We start from the raw sequence: 16,770 nt of genomic DNA, 5'->3' as shown, positions 1-16,770 counted from the left end.
ATAATTACCTATCGACCTGGTACAAAGAACGGTAAAGCCGATGCCCTTTCTCGGATGGGAGTGGAAGAACACTTGGTCAACCCTAAACCTGTACCAATCATTCCCGAACAAAGAATTCTGGGTGTAATCGCCACAGAATCCATAGAGGAAGTTAAGGATAAAGCCAGGCAACTTGTAACTCCAGCAGACATACAGAATTGGCATCTGCAGGGAAAGGACTTTGCAGTAAAGGACAACTTATTGTATTTCCAAGAACGATTATACCTACCCAGCACAGATTTACAGAAAAAAGTAATCTCTTGTTATCACGACTCTTTAATGGAAGGTCATCCCGGTATAGCCAAGACCTCAGAAAAGATCAAGCGCTACTTCTGGTGGCCGTCTTGGAAAAAAGATATCAGAGACTTTATAATGTCCTGTGGAGTATGCGCCTAAAACAAGAGTCAAAAGGAAAGACCAGCAGGCCTCTTACGCCCTATTGACATCCCACCTCGCCCTTGGCATACGCTTTCTATGGACTTCATCACCGATCTACCTCCATGCTCCGGATACAATACGATTCTAGTAATCGTGGACTTAGTCTCCAAGATGGCGCATTTCATTCCGCTCAAAGGCTTGCCAACAGCAGCAACTCTGGCCCGAGAATTTCTCGAAAACATCGTCCGACTGCACGGTTTTCCTTCGGTTCTAATTTTGGATCGAGGTAGTCAATTTATTTCTCATTTTTGGCGAAGTTGCTGTCGGTCGGCTCAAATTGATGTGAGACTATCGACCAGTCACCACCCTCAGACCGATGGACAAACCGAGAGGACCAATCAAACTCTGGAACAGTATTTACGCTGCATGCTGCAACAAACTGAAAAAACTTGGAAAGATATCCTTTGGATAGCCGAGTATGCCTACAATAACTCTGTCCATTCGGGAACTGGGAAAACCCCGTTTTTTCTTTTGTACGGCAGTCACCCTCGAACCTCGGAGTTGGATCCCCTCCAAGATCTTGAAACACCAGCAGTAGACTACCTGCATTCTACAATCACCCAAGCCTTTAAGGAAGCTGTTTCTCACCTTCAAAGGGCTAAAGAACAATACAAGAAAGGAGCAGATCAACATCGGAAGGAAGCCCCTCACTATCAAGTATGGGATCAAGTCTGGTTATCCACCAAATATCTATCTCTAAAAGGGCCACGCACATTCAACCCAAGATACCTTGATCCCTATTCCATCACTACCATAGTAAACCCAGTAGCGGTCAAGTTGGACTTGCCCCCGCACATGAAGATACATCCGGTCTTCCACGTCTCTCTATTAAAACGCGTGCAACCTCAAACCCGACTAACCAAATCTCCAAAACCTATCCTAGTGGATGGAGAACTCGAGTTTGAAGTCAAAAGCATTCTGGACTCCAAGATCTCCAAATCTAAACTATTCTACCTAATTGACTGGAAAGGCTACGGCCCCCAAGAGAGATCCTGGGAACCTGCTGAATATGTCCACGCTCCTCGCCTAATCAAAAGATTTCACCGAACATTTCCTGACAAGCCAAAACCCCCGGAGAAGCCCGGTTTGGGAGGGACCTTGAGGGGGGTACTGTCATGATCTCTGCTTCCAAAAGGTCAGGGTTTTCCCAACTCCCTTGGAAGCAGATCCATAACCCAGGTTCCGAGTGCCAACCAGTCCCAATTGGGACCTTTTGGACCCAGTCCTGGCGCCAGTGGCACCAGGCTCATAAATATGCCCAGTCCCAGCGCTGGAAGCGCCGGGCTCATAATGCTTGGGTGGACTTACCTTCAGCAGACCATGCTGCTTACTTGCCTGCCAGTTGAGCCTCTGATCCTCTTCTGTTTGGAACTACTTTTCCTGTTGGGTGGGGCTGGAGCCACTCCCTAGATTCAGAACACTGGAACTCTTCTGGAAGGCAGGAACTCTTTTCTTACCAGGAACTCTTTTCTTACTTAGGCGTGGCTGTGGAAGGAGACACCTAAGCACTACAGGAGGCTATTTAAACCACACCCGGTGGATGAATCTTGCTTTGCGTTATTCTGCAACCTCTGCAGCAGAACGCTCATCGTGTCTTCTGCATCCGGTCCTGGGCCTAAGGAAAAAGGCTTACCATCCTGAATCCAGTCTTCAGCAACACCTATAAAGACAAGAAAGAACAGGTTAGCATTCCGGCATCTGAAAGGCAAAGGCTTACCATCCTGAATCCAGTCTTCAGCAACACCTATAAAGACAAGAAAGAACAGGTTAGCATTCCGGCATCTGAAAGGCAAAGGCTTACCTACTCTTCGTGCGCTCCGGAGGTCTTCACACTGCATTCCGGCATCTGAAAGACAAAAGTTTACCAACTCTTCGCACGCTCCGGAGGCCTTCGGCGCTGCATCCCGCATCTGAAAGACAAAACAAGGTGCGTTTAAAGACATTGGGGAACTTTAATACTCACGTGCCATTACTCCTTTCCACATCTAATCCAGTGGGTATTCCGGCACCCTGCAGCCGCTCCGAACTCGTACCTGCAAAATAAAAAGACAGTTAGAGCGCATAGTGAAACAGGCAACAAGCGCTTACTTACGTGCTTCCAGGCGCTTCTATTCATCACACGGGCTCCATCTTCAACTCACTTCAGCCCGTCATCCGCCATCGCCGGAACCCTGCAAAACAAGAGACATCATTACTAAAGACTTTAAAGACATTTGAATGACTCGAAACTTACCGTTCGTGCAGTAAACAACGGACAGCAGTCCTCTGAAGTCAAGAGGCCTGCGCTACCTATCCAGTGAAGAAACTGGTTACAGCACCCTGCCCCGAGGCAGATGGAGAGCTCGGCATTCACTTACCTAAGACATCTTACTCTACACGTCAGGCATACAGTGCACAGAGGTCCAGCCCAAAGAGCCAACCGGGTGCTACACATCACCTTTGAAGATACGGTAGTCGCCCAGTCAAGACCGGCGCCTCTGCGAGAATCAGGTGAGCGTTACAATTACAGCCAAAACCAACAGGGATCGATACAAGAACTTAGGAAAATTCCAGCATGCCACCCAGTAAATGGCGCGCAGGCCAGTTTTGTCTAAAAACTACATCACTGCTCCGTCATCACTTGGGCCTCTCTCCAAAAACCTATTGCGGCGTGGGATTGGCTGTCAGGAGCATAATAACGTATATGGGTACATATACATATTATTCTACTGGCTCCTCCATGCCAGGTGGCTGGCCTGACCCTTCCCCAAAATCGAACTTACTAAATTGTTGCAGAATAGTGGGCTTACCATTGGCTCTCTCCTGTGGTTACCCACCCCTACGGGACTAAACTGTGATTGGCTAGAGTTGACATCCCAGGGCCTGGGACCCGAAAAGGTTCTCAGCTCCCTGTGCACCTTTTCAAGGTGATGTGAATGATAATGTGTCTGCATTGTAGCTTGTGTGCACCACCTTTGCCTATGAGGCCATGTCTCGCTCGTCGTAACACTTGTTGCATACTTGTTGCGTATTTGTTGCAGTCCGTGTCTGGCTACCTGGGATCGGCTCTCCTTTCTCATCACTGATCACTGTCCATTGTCTGCTTCAGCTGCATCACGTGTTTAGAGACTGCAAAATTGAGCTTCTGCAATTACGAGGATGTATTCAATTTCTTTGCAGCTGGTCCCCTTGTTGTCTGAGGATTGGAATGTCTCCATATCTCTTGTCCTTGGCCGTGGGCCTCGTCCCACGCGTCTTGCACTCTGTCCAGCCTGAATCGGCTCAGCTCACCTACAGAAACATATAGGATGTCTCTGAATTAGGAATATTCTTGTGATTCTGAATATATACTTTTTATTAATGGTGTAGTTCTTTGCAAGAAATTACAAGTGAAATATATAAAGACATATTGCAGTCCAATTTGATCATAATTCCTGAAGGGATGACAAGCTCACAGCTAAATACATCCCCTCATGACAAATTAAAATACATCAGGCCAATCGAAACAAAGAGGAGGACACTTGCAGGTGTGCTTAAGTGAAGAGAAGCTATCACAAGCTCTGTCTGATCCAAAATTGCTGTGTCATATGATGCTGAATGAGTTTGTGGGTATTTAAAATTTAAAACATATTAAGCGAGAATGTTTTTTGGGAGAACAGCAAAGGAAGAGAGCATGTCAAAGAGGAATAAAATGGATGGGTTTTCCAACTAGAAGAAGTGGATTGAAAGACGGCCTTTCCCTGAGGAGACTGGATTCAGGAGACTTTCAAAGACAGAACCATATTTCCTGAGAGGGATTTGGGAGCAGGTGGCCAGAAAAAAAGGAAGAGCTTGCCTGGCAGAGTATCTTGAGGAACCTTGTTTACAAGCTAAGTCACTAAAAAGGGACTGGGTCTTAAACTAAACTTTGCGGAACTACATGTAAAATAGATTATCCTAAAATTTTAAATTGCATCCGGCAAAGTTGTCTCTGACGTTAACAAATGAATAAGTAAGCCCATGGGTGTTTGCATTAGCAAAATATATTGGGGTTTCTGAACACAGTGCATAACATGTTTCACAGATTTTCAGGGATTGATAAACGTTTTGACATGTGAAAACCATAGTTTATGTAAAGGAGAACCCCTGAATTGAGCTTTCTACTCTGCAAAGTGAAATAGTATCGAGGTTAATTTTTCCCCTTCATTCCCAAGAACATAATGTCAATTCACCTAATCCACTTAATTCTTCCCATTAACATTGTATTAGCAGATGGATTCTGCCTTAAATTGACTCCTAGTATCATTAAAATGAAGTTTTGATTCCTCTTATATTTCAATTATATCATCTTCTGTGTGTGCAACTCTTTAACTCCTTAGGTGCTAAGGATGAGTATGCTCATTCTATTTGCGCAGAATTGCATAGAGCTCAGCATTAAAGAGGTTAATACATTAAGGTATTTTGCCCTCCAAAATAAAAGCGTGTACTTGGTAATGATTTCGAGATATTTCAATAGGGAAACCCAAGTTACTTACAAACTGCTTGTACATGGTGCTGATGTAAAAACTGTTTATTTGGATTATCTTATATTCATAATACATTTTCCAAAATACAAAACTTATTTTAATCACAATTATTTGGAAATTCCTGTGTGAAATATCAGGAACCTATTTATTTCCAATTAGGTTGTTTGCATTATTTGATATTTGTGCGCTATAATTATTTTCCCATATCATCAAACTGTTTTTTCTGAGCTATGTGTTATTTAAAACAGAGAAAAAAGTATTTAGTTTTGAGTATCTACAGATATTAGATCATATTTTTGGTCTAGAACAGTCATTCATATTTGGTTGAATCTTTATGTCTGGAGGTTGGTGTGACTATAAGAACATGGATACTGTATTATGATATCATCATAATTGAGACAATAGTAGGCAGGTTGTGTTTCGTTTCTGTAAGCAATCTGTCTGTGTTTGGGAAATATTGTGGGTGACTTACCCAGCAGTGAAAGTTAGGGAACCACTGTTAGCTTCCTGATTTACTATTTTAAATAAAAACAGAATATTCAGATTGATAGCAGCATATTATGAGATGAGATTGTTGGGGTTGGGGGCTATTACATATGAGGTATTTCTCTATAAAAAGAATGAAGCATTAGAAATGTAATATATTCAATAGATAAAAGTATTAGAGCTGGAGTAATCTGATGTTGAATTTAAGAACAAGGATTTCAACATGCAGAACTCATAATAAAATCTAGGGAAGGCATGCAACCTGATCACTGTCAAGCCTCCCCTCTTCAACATGTTACTGCTGTCACCGTCTTACTGACAGGTCTGCCACAAAAATACAGTGAACCTCATTCTCCAACATATGCACTAGAGAAAATCTGGGGAGGCCCATCTGCATCTCAGATTTTAACATGTTCTCTTACATCTTATTCCCACAGGCTAAAATTGGAGCAAAACTGGAGAAGCCTGGAGCATCTTTAAGTTGCCCGTGTGCAAATCTTTTCAAAGCACATTTTCACATAAGCATCTTGGACCTGCTCTTGGCATCGCCAGACTTGCTCCAGATTATACATTTGTGAATCAGCCAGAAAATACAAATCTCAGATGTTAAGAGGCATTTCCTAATTTGCTCAAGGGTGAATCTTTGAGAATCAGGCCCCTGGTTTGTGTTACTTCCCACCTATAAGCTTCGCATTACTGTTTTGAGATGCTCATAAATAAGCAATGCAATGTAAGAGGTCATTTTATAAAAAGTCATTTAATTATAAACACTATTAACATGATAAGAGGTTTGAAATTTGCTAATGAAATTTAGAATTGGCTGCCTGTAATGGAAAATGTTCTAGGCTACTGTGATATGTCCATGTTTCTTTATGAATTCCATTTCAAGCCAAGAAGTCTGTGCTAGTTTGAGGTCAGGTTAAACATTCCTAATACATTAACTCATTCCTGATGAAAGATGCTTTTAGTGAACAACCATGATATTTTTACTTTTTCAGTCTGCTATCCTGTGTAAATGTATATGGAAAGTAATGTTATTTTTGTGATATATAACAAAGACATGCTGGTTTAATTGATCAAAATTGATCAATAGTCAATAATATTGCACTTCACACTTGAGGAAAACAATCGCATATTCAGGAAAGCTCCCCAAAGCCTGCGTTTCGGGGAAGCGTACCTAGAAATCACACAAGCTTTTCAATTTTCATCCCAAAGTTCCAGAACGAATACTGTGCTTCATATGTCATTGATTAGAGGTTTTGATGTATATCAAGACGGAAATATGCTGCCTACACAGAATTGTTTGTGCCTTGAAACCCTGTGCGTGTAGCCTGTTTTATCTATGTTCTACTTCTCCCTTCGCGGTCCCCTTTTCCCCTGTCCCCTGCCACACATCCATTTCTTTTCTTCTCCTGCTCTGAAGTAACTTGTATGATTGCGTGTGAAACACAATATATAACTCCAAATAAACAAATAAAATAAATAGTTCAACACACATCTTTATAAGCCTCTTGAAACAGTATTTTGGAACATTGTACTTTACACTCCTTATTTCTGTTGCTCTAGGTGTCAGCTGTGCCAAGTGCTGGGGGAGTCCAGAACCTGATTGTCCTCAATCGCGAGAAGACCAGACCTCATGAGGTTGGCTCGGTCAGATGGGCGGGGAGCACATTTGGGCCAATGCAGAAGAGCAGACTAGGAGAATACGAGTTTGAGGCTCTCATGAGAATGCTCGATAACCTGGTAAGACTCAGATTCATAGAATATTTCTGGCCTTCAATTATAATGCTCTTTCTTTTATGGTGTTCTATTTGTTGGCATATCATGTAACTAGTAATCAGCTAAACTGCCTGCAGACTCAACAGTTGAACAGTACAACGTTTAAATTCTGCCCGGGGAGAAGGTCATACTGGTGCAGTCTATGAAATTGTGAAATTATTGCAAAATGTATTATTCAATCAACCTTCACTCAACATTTTGGAAGATTATGTGTTGCTTTTTTCTCCCAAACAACAACTAACTCAAGATCGCTTTTATATCTAGTGAAGACAGTGGTCGAAGTGGGCAGGAGCGGTGCTCTCCTACATTTTTTGTTTTTTAAAATTTTACTCTTCCTATACTTTTATTTAAAAAGAAACTGTTTCGGAATTATTTAGTTCACTATAGCAAGAAATAGAAACTTGCACACTGAACATTCCCTTAAATAGCAGGTGTGCTTGTTTGAGGGTTTGAATTGGGAGGGGGCCTGGCGATGGGGCTTGTGGGAGCAGGGGCAGGCCAGCAGGGAGATTAGTTCCACTACATCTTTTCGTAAACTTCGACCACTGAAAGAACAACCCACTCCACGCCAACCCACTGCCACACTTCTTGTGGTGCTGAGCACAGAGTTCTAATCCCCAAATGGCGGCGGGCTGCACTTAAAAAGCATGAAATGAATGAAAAGAAAATGAAAACTGACTGTGCACATGACACCTGTGCTCGCCTTTGTGAACAGAACGGGAATCAGCGCGAATTGTGCCTATTGTTTACACTGTGACTATGAACATGGAGGTTATAGAAATGATTGATCATTATAAAAGCCCACTGTTTTCTTTTCCCAGGGTTACAGAACAGGCTACGCATACCGACACCCCTTTGTTCAGGAGAAAAGCAAGCATAAAAGTGAAGTTGAAATTCCAGCTACTGTCACTGCTTTTATCTTTGAGGACGACGCCCTGCCTTTCTCTTCCGCGCGCCAGCATACGCAGAAGCAGCAGAAAGAAAAAACACGCTGGCTGAACACCCCCAACACCTACATGCGCGTCAATGTGGCAGAGGAACAAAGGCGCTACGTGGGCAGCCCGAGGTCCAAAACAACAGTAAGACTGGCACCATTGCATTATTATTCCAAATGTTCATGGCTCGCTATTATTACCATATGTGTCTTTTAGTAGTGTGCCTTCATGGCATATCTGCCAAACACCTGCATGCTAAAAACCATTAAAAGAGGTAAAGCCATATGAAGGGGGTACATTATGCAATCCTGCATTCCACAAGCTCCTGTGAGCAGCAGGAGTTATACAGGCCTCCACGGTGCAGTGGCGGCAGTGCCTCCCACCAGCCACGTGGGTGATTCTTGTGCGTGGCTCGCACCGGGCCCACTGCACTCACATGAGTTTAAGGCTGGGAACAATAGTTCGCCGAGGAGGGTCCGTAGTGGGCACTGCAGATAATGGCCAGCGAGTGCCAACGCCCCATTCTGCTGGTTGCAATCCTGCTGCCGCTCCCAGAATCCTCTGAGCGGCAGGCACTGCACGGAGCTCCCTTTTGATTTGCGAAGGCTCTGCACTCACACGATAGGAAAGCTGGCGCCCGGACTGCGCACTTCAGATAATGGTCCTGAATGCAATGTCATGCCCGTCATGCTCAGCAACGCCCCGCCCAGAGTGCTGAGAGTCCAGCAGAGATACAAAGATGCCAGTAGGCCCCCACATTCGCCGGTGCCTGGGCAGCAGCAGGGCAGTCCAGGCACCGGCTGGAGGCGCCACAGGGTGCAGCTACCACAGCGCTGGCGATATGCATGGGAGGAGGCTAAACCCTGGCCCACTGTCTTCGCTGTCAATGTTAAGAACAATGAAAGGTGGAAGCAGGAACAGGAATGCAGTTCGGGTTCATTCCCACAATTCTGCTGCTCACAAGATCCTGTAAGCAGCAGGAACTGCACGCGGGTCCCTTTTATATACAAAGGCCGCCCGGCTGCAAAAAGGGTCTGGGGGGGGGGGGCTCAATGTCAGAGGTGCAAGCCTGCCCCTGCCTCCTGTGGGATTCTTGTGCATGACGTGAAGGCACACAATGGGCCACCGCACTCGTGTGAGTGGAAGGCTGGGGTCGGTCATGGTCCCCTCCATCCAAGCAGAGTGTGAGTTTCAGATGAAGGGCCTTAAATGCTAGGTCCTGCTTTGCAATACCCTCTAGTGAGAGTTGCAGCTCACATGAGTGTACAAGGACCCCTGCAGGCTCGCACAATCCCATGCGCCCTGGCTGCAGCGGAACAAAGCAGGCACGTGCTGAAGGCGCCACAGGTAGAAGCTGCCAGAGCGCGTCCCGCTGGGATGGAAAGATGCTGTGCCCTGGCGCATTGGGTTGTAAATCACTGGGCACTAAGCCAATTTACCACCAAATACATTTACGGATACGACCGCTCGGCCCGTAGCATTGCCACGGGAATATGAATGGTGGTAGGGCGATGTAAATCCCCATTTTTGGAGTCCATGTGACTCTATGGGAACTTTTGGAGGGTTTACTGTGAGCGGTAATATTGCGTGATAAAAACCGACCGATTTTTAAGGTAAAGTGAAGGATTCTTTTCCATCATTTTGCTGCAGGGAAATCCTTCCCCTTATCTCCAAACTCAAAATTCAGCCTTGCATTAAAAGTAGCAGAAATCCTGTTAACGCCAAAAAAAAGTGCCAGTAAAGGAATTACCACCAGTTTTTTACCACGCAAACAAACTCGTAATGAGGCCCATTGTTTTAATTGCATGTCATCTTTACTGCACAACTAAAGGTGAAAACAGGAACATGAATGCGATAATTCACAAAATCCTGCTGTTAAGTTCCTGTAAGCAGTAGAAACTGCATAGGTCCCTTTTTTTTGTTGCAAAGGCCTGTCTGGCGCAGTAGTAGGTCTGAATGCCAGAGGTGCTCATCATCCCCCCACCCATCGTGCATATTCTTGGACATGACATTTAGGCACACAATGGCTCACTGTATTCGAGTGAGTGGAAGTCACCTATATAGGTCCATCCAGAATCTAGAGTGCGCATTTCAGATGATGGGCCTTAAATGCAATGCTATGTGCAGAACAGACCTGGCATCTGCTAGAGGTGCCACAGAGAGCTGCTACCAAAGTCCAGGCCATTGGGGTGCGCTTTGTGATGTCCTCCCCTCACTCACTGTCTTCATCGCATATATGCCGAACATTTACGTGGGTCCAGCGTGCACATTTCAGACGACTCAGACTTAAGCAGGGCTTGCAGAACAGACCAGGCACATGCTAGAGGTGCCACAGGTGCACCTAACAGAGTGCATGCCTTTGCGATGCCCTTGGTGATTTGCCTGGAAGGTACTATCCCCTGGCTCACCCACTAGCCAACGTTTTATGTTAGGGACACATAGCATGCTCACATGACTTGGTGCCTCCAGTTTTCCTTTTTGATTGTGAGGTCCCCCACGCAAGAGGAAAGAACATTTGAGAATTCGCTCTAATGTTTCTGTGACAGAGTGACCAGTTTTACTACAAGATGGTCATTTTGCTCTTTTGGCTCAAGCCTGCCCTAACACACATATGCTTACACATATGAGGATAGTCGTTCGCTATGGGCAAACCAATCAGAATGCCCCGTCCATTTCCCCTCACAGGTGGCTCCCGCTTCTCCAGTTAAGGGCCCCATTACACACCTGGAGATGCTGAGAGCCTTAAACAAAATAATCAGGATGGGGAGATCCTAAACAAAGGCACAGAAGTGCTAAATGTGAGTGTTTATTATGTACTCACACAGGAAGTGGTAGGTAACTCCACAATTTACTTTACAATTCTTCCGATAAGCACGGAAGATAGTTGAAAGACACGAACAAGGTTGGTTATGCAGTGGTGACACGAATAGGTGTGGGCCTCTGGAATATAGAGGTCAGCACTACATTTAGATACATGTTTCCTCATATATTGAGGGGGTATAAGAACCCGCTGTTACACAAAACAGAAAGTGCACACAACATTCATTAGATTTTGACAAGTGTGGGGTAGTGATGCAGTTGTGACACGTAATTCGACACAGGGTGTGACACAGGGTGTGTTTCGGCCAAAAAAGTGGCTTAGTTGTAGCCGTCTTTGTGCTGGCCTTCGTCAGGAAAAGGCACCAGTAGTGGTGCTGTTCGTGGTATCTGTGGGTAAAATAGAACTATTTAGGATCTCGAGTAGTTGTTCTTTAAGTACTAAATGTATTTAATACGGGCCAAACTAAAGCCCAGGCGATACATCATGTGGAGTATCTACATAACAGCTTACCTACTGCTAGGAGAGCAGGTGGGTGCTGTCGGGAAATCCACGAAGAGTGCGGGATAACCGGTGCTGAGTTAGCACTTGGTGGAAAGCTGTAGTTCCCTTAGGGGCGATGTGGTACACAGTCTCACGCTGCCGGAGTGGGACGTAAATGAACCCAAGTCTGGAATGAAAATAAAAACAGGTATAGGTGGCCTGTGGGGGTCAAAAATGTCGGGAAACATAGACGGCAGACAACAAGCTAGACAGGGCTGTAAAGGCTCTGGGGAACCTGAGAGGCGAAGTCGGCAAAGCGACGGCGCCTAGGGCAAATATTGACCAAAATGACTCAAGTGTGATGCTGGAGTAATGCGTCTTCAATGGTGCCTGGTGGTTAATGGTGCCTGGCGTGAGGGTGGAAACCGCTGAACGACAGGGGGGGGGGGAGGAAAAGCAGCGGTGCCAAAATGGAAAACACGTGTGATGGCGGCTGCTGATAGCTGAGCACAAAACCCTCGTGAACTGCTCGGTGGACAATTGCTACGTGGAAAAGCAGAGTGTGTTGGTGAGGTCGTCCAAGGTGTGCTCTTCCGCTTGCGAATAAAGGGGACTTACTGTGGTCATGGTGGTAAGCTGACGTGCTGGACGTGGACTGCTAGGAGCCGGATAAGTCGGACATCATAGAAGCCGTGTAAGGCTGTATGATAAACAGCCGGTGGCTAAAGATAAGCCAATGGGATACAGCATTAGCAGGATGGCAACCTGCGGGAGCCAATCAGGTAGCTATGCGCCATGTACCAATGAAAGAGCGGTACAATGTGTGTGGTGTTGGGTAATGTGGTCCGGTGAGGTATAAACTGACCACTGCTATTGGTCAACGTGGGCTGCACAGAGCCAGATTGGTTAGACACTGTGAAAGCCGTGTAAGACTATTTTATGAACGGCCGGTAATAAAGGACAGGCAAAAGGGATCCCGTGTTGGCCGGACGGCAACCTGCGGGGGCACAAACAGATGGCTGTACGCCATCGAAGCAAAAGCGGTACTACATGTGTGATGTTGGGTAATGTAGTCCGGTGAGGTGTACAAAGTCCACTGTTTATTGGTGGATAGCTCAGATAGAAAAGGCTGGCCATATGGTTGCAATCATAGGTATTCCAAGGGTGGAAAGTATCCGGAGAACACTGCGGATAGTAAAACAAGGTGGACTTTTAGTGTATAATGGTGTTTACAAGGTGGAAAAACATAAATGTCCAATGTGCACAAAAAAGAGGTGGTCCATTTAGGTTAATCGAGCGTGGTGGACACTGGTCTGTCGCCAGAGGGGTATGACAGTGGCTGGTTGTTCTCTAGAAGTGTTTCCATTCAACGGTTACGTTTAGACCGTCTTGGACAGAGTTCAATTTGTGGACCCATTTTTGCTCGAGTTTAGTAAGGGCAATGTTGATATCACCTCCTCGGTCTCTGCGGTAAAAGTTGTTGCCCTACAGTCCATGTGAATTGTTCGTGGGTGTGTTTCTTCTTGGTGAAGTGTTCAACTAAAGGTTTGTCCTCGATTTGGTTTTTAATACATGATCTGTGTTCATTGATTCTTTGTTTGACAGGTCTAATAGTTTTGCCAATGTAGATTAAGTCACAGGGACATTTGATTGCATAAATCACATATTTGCTCTCGCAGTTGGTGTGGCTGTTCTGTTTCCATACCAGATTCTTGTGAGTGAAAATTTTGCTGTTAGTAGTATAACGGCAGGCGACGCATTGTCCGCAACTGAAGTGGCCGACTACCGGCGGCAGATTCCACAGCGTGGTGGCTGGTTTTGTGGGTTCTAGGAAGGTGTGGACCAGGGAGTCTCTTAAATTTCTATTCTTCTTGAAAGCGAACAGTGGCTTCTTTGCGAGGGTGCCTTCATTTTTGACCAAATACCAATATTTGTTGATGGTATTTTTAATGAGGTTGCTGACTGGATTATACGTGGTTACGCACACCGTTCTGTTGTTGGGGTCTTTTTCTTTGGTTGTTAAGCAGAGGGAGCGGTCGGTGTTGGCTGCTCTTTTTTTAGCTGTCTTGATGGACTTCCTGGGGTAGCCTCTCTCTCCAAGGCGTATCTGCAGTTGTTGTGCATGGTGGTTGAATTTCTCTCTGTCAGAGCAATTTCTCCGAATACGCAGAAATTGACCATAGGGGAGATTATATTTCAAACCTTGCGGATGGTAACTGGTGAAATGGAGTAAGGTGTTCCTATCGGTGGGTTTCCTAAAGAGTTCTGTCTTCAGCGTCACTCCGGACCGATAGATGTGTAAGTCAAGAAAATTGATATCTTGGTAGTTCCATTCAATGGTGAACTTGATGTATTCGTTCCGAGCATTGAGCCATTGGTGAAAGGCTAGTAATTCTTCCACGCTTCCTTCCCAAATGAGTAGTACGTCATCGATGTATCAACGCCACACCTTGATGTGTGTTCTGTGGGGGTTCGTATTATGGTAAATATGATCGTCTTCGTATTGTGCCATGTATAGGTTGGCGACATCTGGGGCAAATGTGGCACCCATACTCACGCCTTTGATTTGTTGGTACATCTGTTGGCCGAACAGAAAAAAATTCTCGCCCATAGCAATCCGGATGCACTCAACCAGGAAGTTGGTAGGTATGGTGGAGGTATCAGCTCTTTTATCGAGGCAAGTTGCCAAAGCCTGTAGGCCCTCTGTTTGTGGGATGGAGGTGTATAGTGCCTCGACGTCCATAGTGACCAATATAGACTGGGCAGTCAAATGTATAGAGTCTAAAATCTTGATTGTTTCTGTGCTGTCTTTCAGGTAAGAGGCCATCTTGCCCACGAAAGGCTTCATGAAGAAATCTGTATATAAGGAGAGAGGTTCCAACAGTGAATCACAGGCAGAGACTATAGGTCTGCCCGGGGGTTTGGTGGGATGCTTGTGGATTTTGGGTAGAATATAGAAAGCCGGGATTCTCGGGTGAGTTTTGTTGAGGAAAATCCTTTCTTCTTGACAAATCCACCCTTCATGTTCGGCATGCTTAGTAAGGCTCATGATCTCTTCTTGCAGACGTGGTGTCGGGTCCCTGTTCAGCATTCTGTACAAGGTTTTGTCATTGAGGAGTCGTAGGCATTCCTGGTTGTAATCTGTGGTGTTCATGATCACAATGCCGCCTCCTTTGTCAGCTGGTTTTATGGTGATGGTAATGTCCTTGTTGAGGTCCTTCAGGGATTGTCTCTCTGTTGGTGACAAGTTGTCTTGGTAGTAGTTTTTTCGTTTTATTCCATCCGTGATCGTCTTCATCACGATTTTCTCAAACGTCTCAAATTCACTCGGGATAGTATGGTGAGGGGGTGAGAAGGTTGATTTGGGTTTAAAACCAGTGATGTTTTCTTTGCTCCTCTCTGATCCTTGGTTGATAGAATCTTCTTTGCTGGGTAAATACACCTCAAAAAAATACTTTAGCCTCAGGGTACAGAAAAATCGTCTGAGTTCTGCTTCTGTGTTGAAGGGGTCCGCTTTGGTGGCTGGGACAAAAGAGAGACCCCTCTCGAGGAGTGTCTGTTCAGCTTGGGCTAGGGGCCTCGAGGATAGGTTAAAGATAGGAATGATTGCTAGGGCTGGTTCGAGTACCACTGGCGCGTCCTCATGTATTGTCCGGTTTGTTGAGGGCGCCTCCTCGGGCGGCCCCATTGGCTCCCTCTCTGAAAAAACGGATGTTGTGGCGGGGGGCCCTGATTCCTACCGCTTCCGGGGGAGCCCGGAGTACTCCCGCTAGAGGATCCGGAGCTTCCTGAGAAATTCACTACCCGGTTCCGTCTGTTGTAGTTCGTTTTTTGTTGTTGCTGGAGTTCCTCGTAGTATGTTTCTTTGAGGTAGGGGTAAGTTTTCTCCTCTACGTAATTGTTGAGATCTTTCCTAAATTTCTGTACTTTTCGTTCTACCGTTAGTTGGTTAAACTTACTAACCTCTTCTTCTAGTTTTTGTAGTTTTTGTTTGGCGTCATTGATAGTTTTGTCATCTACGAATTTCTTCTCCGGGGTCGCCAGATCTTCTCCCTGTTTCTTGCATTCTTCCTGGGCAGTGTCGATTATGAGAATTATCCAGTCGCGGCTGCATTTATTGCCCACGCCGCTGAAGTTGACTTTGAATTTCGGATTATCGGTAAAAACCCTGGGGATGTTCTTTACTTGTAGGCCTTCAGGGATGATTCCTGCTTTTAGGTATTCAAGCATGAAAGTTCCATGCATTTCTGTTCGTACAAGTTTTTTCCTTTTTTGTAAGATGGTGTCCAATTCATCTCTGTTGGCACCCTGTGCGATGGGTCCACCTTCCGAACCTAGGGTAGTGGTTGTACCCATTAATTTCTGAAAATATTCATCCGTGTATGACACGATATTGACTTTGTCCATGTTTGTTGGAGATAGGAGGATGTCCGAGTGACTACTCCTATATATTTTGAGTGGCCCTTCAACCGTGGGTTGTACTCAGTATATTTAAATCTTAGGGCACCTGGCTCGGTCCCGATTTACCCAGGTGGGTATACGTTTCATAAACAAAATAATCAGGATGGGGAGATCCTAAACAGAGGCACAGAAGTGCTAAATGTGAATGTCTATTATGTACTCACACAGGAAGTGGTAGGTAACTCCACAATTTACTTTACAATTCTTCCGATAAGCACGGAAGATAGTTGAAAGACAAGAACAAGGTTGGTTATGCAGTGGTGACACAAATAGGTGTGGGCCTCTGGAATATAGAGGTCAGCACTACATTTAGATACATGTTTCCTCATATATTGAGGGGGTATAAGAACCCGCTGTTACACAAAACAGAAAGTGCACACAACATTCATTAGATTTTGACAAGTGTGGGGTAGTGATGCAGTTGTGACACGTAATTCGACACAGGGTGTGACACAGGGTGTGTTTCGGCCAAAAAAGTGGCTTAGTTGTAGCCGTCTTTGTGCTGGCCTTCGTCAGGAAAAGGCACCAGTGCTGGTGCTGTTCGTGGTATCTGTGGGTAAAATAGAACTATTTAGGATCTCGAGTAGTTGTTCTTTAAGTACTAAATGTATTTAATACGGGCCAAACTAAAGCCCAGGCGATACATCATGTGGAGTATCTACATAACAGCTTACCTACTGCTAGGAGAGCAGGTGGGTGCTGTCGGGAAATCCACGAAGAGTGCGGGATAACCGGTGCTGAGTTAGCACTTGGTGGAAAGCTGTAGTTCCCTTAGGGGCGACGTGGTACACAGTCTCACGCTGCCGGAGTGGGACGTAAATGAACCCAAGTCTGGAATGAAAATAAA

At 45.2% G+C, this 16,770-nt stretch overlaps 1 protein-coding gene across 5 annotated transcripts in view; it reads left to right on the top strand.

Moving 5' to 3' along the window:
* The window catches only part of ADD2 (adducin 2), a 573,955-nt gene that overhangs the window by 288,648 nt on the left and 268,537 nt on the right, over positions 1–16,770 (top strand). For all 5 annotated transcript variants that reach the window (XM_069617650.1, XM_069617649.1, XM_069617648.1 and 2 more), the window contains 2 exons: positions 7,014–7,190; positions 8,048–8,305. In XM_069617650.1, coding sequence (XP_069473751.1) covers positions 7,014–7,190; positions 8,048–8,305 — 435 coding nt within the window. The remainder of the gene's footprint in view (positions 1–7,013; positions 7,191–8,047; positions 8,306–16,770) is intronic.

This window comes from Ambystoma mexicanum, chromosome 10 (genome assembly GCF_040938575.1).
Source record: "Ambystoma mexicanum isolate Mex_15411 chromosome 10, UKY_AmexF1_1, whole genome shotgun sequence".
Classification (NCBI taxonomy): Eukaryota; Metazoa; Chordata; class Amphibia; order Caudata; family Ambystomatidae; genus Ambystoma; species Ambystoma mexicanum.
The sequence above is the reverse complement of the archived record's forward strand: the minus strand, read 5'-3'. Positions and strand labels throughout refer to the sequence as shown.